Below are 5,000 nucleotides of genomic sequence, written 5' to 3' on the forward strand. Positions count from 1 at the left end.
GTTGAAAATTCTTTTGTGCGTTTGTTTGTCGAGGGTACTATATTTCATGAAAATCGTTGGGGAAAAAAGCACAGAAAAATCGCGTCGTCTTAGGTAAAAAAATTAACCTGGTTAAATTTCCATTCACAGCGACAAGGATCGATGAGAATTAAAAAGAGAGTTTAAGACTCACGGGGATTTATTTACATTTATATCTAATGGCGCTTTCCATTTGACAGAACTGACCTGCCAGATCGGGCATTTGGAAGGACTAACTCTACAACACCTTCAAATTAACACACTTCGAGGATGATATATACTCCTCCAGAACACGAATGCGAGGGATTATCATGCAAGTGCGTGTTCCTTCAAATTGTTGCATTTTCTTTGCAAACTGACGGGTCTGGCCGGCCAGTTCTGACAAAAGGAAAGCGCCCTAAAAAGAACTATAATAACAACGTTCTTATAATCGTATAGACTAGCTATTGCAGCTTATGATTCCCACTATCTAAATTGACATCTTGAAGGGGAAAAACTGTGAAATGCTCGACCCACGCCAAGATTGGTCTCCTTTAGGGGATAAAGCTTTATTTTGTTTTAGACCGCATCCTCGTCATTTATATGGTCTGATACGGGCTTTACTGAACGGAGATGCCGGGGATGTTGTAGCAGTATAGTCGCGGGTCACATGTCACGGTGAGTTGAGAACATCCCTTCTATGATTTGCCTCATCTCTGAGCTTCTGCATCGGAATACTTGCAACCAGTGAACTTGTGCGGGATGTTCGAGTTGAACGCGTAGTGCTTCTGCTGATGATTGTTTTTCTGTAGCGATCTTTTCTGCTTGGGCCACGACAGAGAACGCGATAAAATTCTTGACGATAATTTTCTGAAAAAATGACATAGAGAATAGGATTGATAGCACTGTTGGCATAACCCAGCCACGGAGTCACCATATAAATTTCCGGCAGAATTTTGCTTCCAATTAACTTTGGGTTGTATATCTTTATCACTTCAAGGGCTTGCCAAGGAAGCCACGACAAAGCAAACACAATCACTACTGTGATTAGCATCGCTGTGGCGCGTCTGCTCGTGGACTTCGCTTTCTTATTGGACATTAAATTACGATGTCCAGGGACTTTTCGGCTCCAAAGACGAAGTCCCGCCAAGCAGTACAAGATGGCAATAATTAGCAATGGAACCAGGTAGCCAAACATAAACAGAGCTGTCATGTAAGTAGCCTCTGATATATTTTCTAATTCCCAGCCAAGACTGTCTCCGCAAGCGAAAGTGTCAGTTCCAGTTTTTTTCCTATTTTTTGAAGCCATGATAGCGGGCAAAGTTAAAGCCAACGTGGAGAGCCAGGTTATTAGAATAGTAAAGCGTACAACATTACGCGTCATTATAGTTTTCATTGGAAACAGTATTGCGAAGCTGCGGTCGAGGGAAATAGCCACCAAGCTGAAGGTTGAAGCGGCTAAAGATACCACCTGAGCAGAGTGTAAAAACGTACATAAAACGTCACCCATAACAGTACCAAACCATAAGCCCATCACATAATACCATTTGAGAATGTAAGGTATGTCTATAGTCATAAAAAGATCGGCAACTGCCATGTTGGCGATTAACATGTTTGTTGAATTGCGCATGTGATTTACTGTGCATACGATGTACAAAACCACTGAGTTCCCAATCAGCGCCACGATAAAAATTGCCACTGCAAAAATTGTTACTCCAATCTGTACATTACGAGGAACCGGAAAAGGCTGAGGTCCTACGCTTGCCGAGGTGTTGGTTAAGTTGAGCGGTGCAGAAATCTCTAGAAAAAAAGGAATAGGAGAAAAACTCAGTTAAAACTGAAAAGCTGTTTTTTAATAAGTAAAAAAGGTTTAAAACGATTTAAAGTACTTTAAAAAGTTTCAACCTTGCGTAAAAGAGAGAATGTACAATCTTGTAATTTCTTCGAGCATATGCACGCATATACTATAAAATGTGGGAAAATGTTTATCCAAATGACTCGACAAAAGAAAACAAAAACTTTCGCCGTTGATTAATCCAAACCTCATAGCTGTGGTTTGACTTGTCAGCTGAAACTGTCAAAACGAAGATAAAGTTTTGAGATTTAATTTTCAGATTACGTTAGGATTTTAAGTTGGGGCATGTCAGTCCCTCTATCAGGCTGTTAGGCACTCCTTTGGGAACGTTATGGTCCGACCTTTTCATGGTACCAAGAAGTAATTAAGGTGGCTAAATTTAAAACCAGTTTCAACACTTTAAAGAGACCTTCTTATTAGAAGGATTGGCACTACAACACGTTATCACGTAACAGTAATGTTATGGTACCATGGGAAACATCGCTTATTGCTGAACAAGATGCAGTTACCATGGAAACAGGAAAGCCTTGCAAAAAACACCATATATTTTGGCTTCAGCTGCTCATATCTGAAAAACGAATTGGGTGACCCCAATTTTTTATTGCACAAAAGTGATCAGCAGGCCAACATGAAACTCCCTGCAAAGTTTAAAACAATTATGTGGAGCGTATTCAGAGCTACCTTAAATTTTCAATTATTTAATGTGGCCCTAAATCTACTCCACAGAATTTTTTGAAACTTTGCAGAAAGTTTCATTCTGGCATGCTGATTACATTTCAGAAATAAAAAATGGGGGTCACCTAGTTCGTTTTTGAGATATGAGCAGGGTGTTTTTGCAGGGCTTTCCTGTTGCCACGGTAACTTTTTACGTCACAAAAATGACCGAATTTTTTTCAGCAATAACGTTCTTATTAGAAGGATTGACACTACAATACTTGACCACTTAACAGCAATGTTATGGTACCATATCGAACGCCAATTTTCTTTCAAGAGATAAAACTGGTTTGAGCCACCTTAAATTCAGTTGGCGAGGAGATCGAGATAATCACTAAGACTTAAATAGACTGAATTGAATAACTCCTTTCGAGCATAGAGCGGTTTTCAATTGAGTGTCGAAAGTAATTAGATAATTACTTTGGTTTATAATTACTTCACTCAGTGATTGGTTCAAAGTTCTCGCGCCATTTTTTCAACCAATCAGAAGTGAAACCAAAACCAATCGTGGCTCGCGCGTGCACATTTTCCCGCGCTTTGTGTCGGCTACGTGTAATTACTTCGAGTTTTGATTGGTTTGCTGGATTGTCTCCGTCCTTTTTGATTGGCCAAAGTAATTACTCTGGTTTGGTTTTACGACACTCAATTGAAAATCGCTCTAGGGTCAATCAAGAAGCCGTTAACAGGTCTTTCAAATAAAACCTTTTACAGTTGATATTAAAGTCGGCGTCAATGACACAGCGTTTGAGTTGATTTGATTGCCGTAAGGTTATGAAACTGAAAAATTGAAATGAAGTTCTTGCTGACTCATTTATTAACCCAAGAAATTGTGTGTCTTTTAATTAAAAGCAAGCCAAAGTTTTACAGGACTCCTTTTTGTTTTACATGAATTTGATTGATTAGGCAAAGTAATAATGAAATGACAGAAGTAAAAACAGGAAAACAAAATACACGTTTTTGGCAATCTCCCACAGGCAAGAGATAAAAACTTAAATAAAATGAAAAAACAATTACACTCCAAAGTATACACAAAAAATTGCAAGAAAAACATAAATCCGTCAGGATTTAGTTTTTGGAAGTTAAAGATCAAGACAATAATCATGAAAATGTTTCAACGCTTGCTTACTCGCGGACTGTATTATTGTGATGCGTCACGTTATTTAGGGTGCATTCGATTCACCGTATTCCGGAATAAGAATACGTGGAGTGATGATTCAAAGCGGTATGTCTGGCGTTTTGAAGCAACAAGGATAATAAAGTATGTTTAAAATAGCATTTTAGCAGGTGTTTGGCAATTTTAATGTGAATCTCCGTAAAAACGAAGGATTTTTAACTTCTATTCCATGTAATCCTATTCCGGAATATGGTCAATCGAACGCACCCTTAGTCATTCAAAAGTTGACCTTATGTTGTACAACATTTCATCCAAACAAGCGATCGGGGGATCTCAACTGACCCACAAGGCTCATTTTTTTCCGAGTATATCTGTTGCCGGTAAAATCCGTTCTCAGGTTGAATCCGCTTTTCTGGGTTAATTCATCTTTTTATTCTTTTATCCGGCATAAAATGAAAAAGAAAGACTGTCACTGTGCCGCGAGAAGCTTCTGTTGGAATGGTTGCTGTTATGGATGCAATCCACCTATTCAAAAGCTAGAATTATATTGTAAAGAATTATCAACGAAAAATAAAACAAAAATGGGTTGAAGTCTCGTAGAAATATTGACATTGACGTTACCTTACTATATTTCTTTGCCGGGTATTACAACTGTTTTACTTCTCGCTTCAGTTTATCGTACTTTATGAGTCGTATACGGTATGAAGAGCTGCAATGAACTTACCACTTTGGTTCATATTCTCCATGTAAGGACCGTGAAAGCTATATTCTTCTGTCAAAAAGTTGTTAATTCTGATGTAAAGAAAAGAACATCACAGGTTACTTCGGGATATGAAGGAAACAACGAAGAAATAGCCCCCAAGAAGCAAACCCTAGAGCGAGTTTCCCCTCATTTTCACCGCCAGCGCCTAGCCGAGGTCACATTCTTTAATTTTAGCGACTAATGATTTTGTGTCTCAGTGCGATAGAACACATCCACAGCACGTAAATCGCCACTGAAACGCCAGTCCCGTGAATGTTTTGAAAAAGGAACATTTTTGACCAGATGTATCTTCAAGGTTTATGTCAGAATTCAATTCCTGATATCAAAGAAAATTGATAACTGAATTCTGAATCCCACGTCATCTCAGATTCAATTCTCATTTCCATGTAATTTGAAAGCCATTGCTAAAGGTTCTGTCTTTCTGTCATGCATGTTCTGATAACTATTCTCTATCACATGTCGAATGTTCAGTTCTATTAGGAAATTTTTGTGAACATATAATTGTTTACCTTTTTATGAATTAGTGGTGTAGTAAGGTAAAACAAACGCTCAAAAAT

The 5,000-nt window shown here is 38.4% G+C and overlaps 1 protein-coding gene across 1 annotated transcript in view; it reads right to left on the reverse strand.

Moving 5' to 3' along the window:
* Positions 1-550: 550 nt before the first annotated feature.
* The window catches only part of LOC138028738 (RYamide receptor-like), a 22,044-nt gene continuing 17,594 nt past the window's right edge, over positions 551-5,000 (reverse strand). The window contains exons 2-3 of the mRNA XM_068876337.1: positions 4,405-4,472; positions 551-1,797 (exon numbers count right to left, since the gene is read on the reverse strand). Coding sequence (XP_068732438.1) covers positions 671-1,797; positions 4,405-4,472 — 1,195 coding nt within the window. The 3' untranslated portion in view covers positions 551-670. The remainder of the gene's footprint in view (positions 1,798-4,404; positions 4,473-5,000) is intronic.

Source organism: Montipora capricornis, chromosome 13 (assembly GCF_036669925.1).
Source record: "Montipora capricornis isolate CH-2021 chromosome 13, ASM3666992v2, whole genome shotgun sequence".
NCBI lineage: Eukaryota > Metazoa > Cnidaria > Anthozoa > Scleractinia > Acroporidae > Montipora > Montipora capricornis.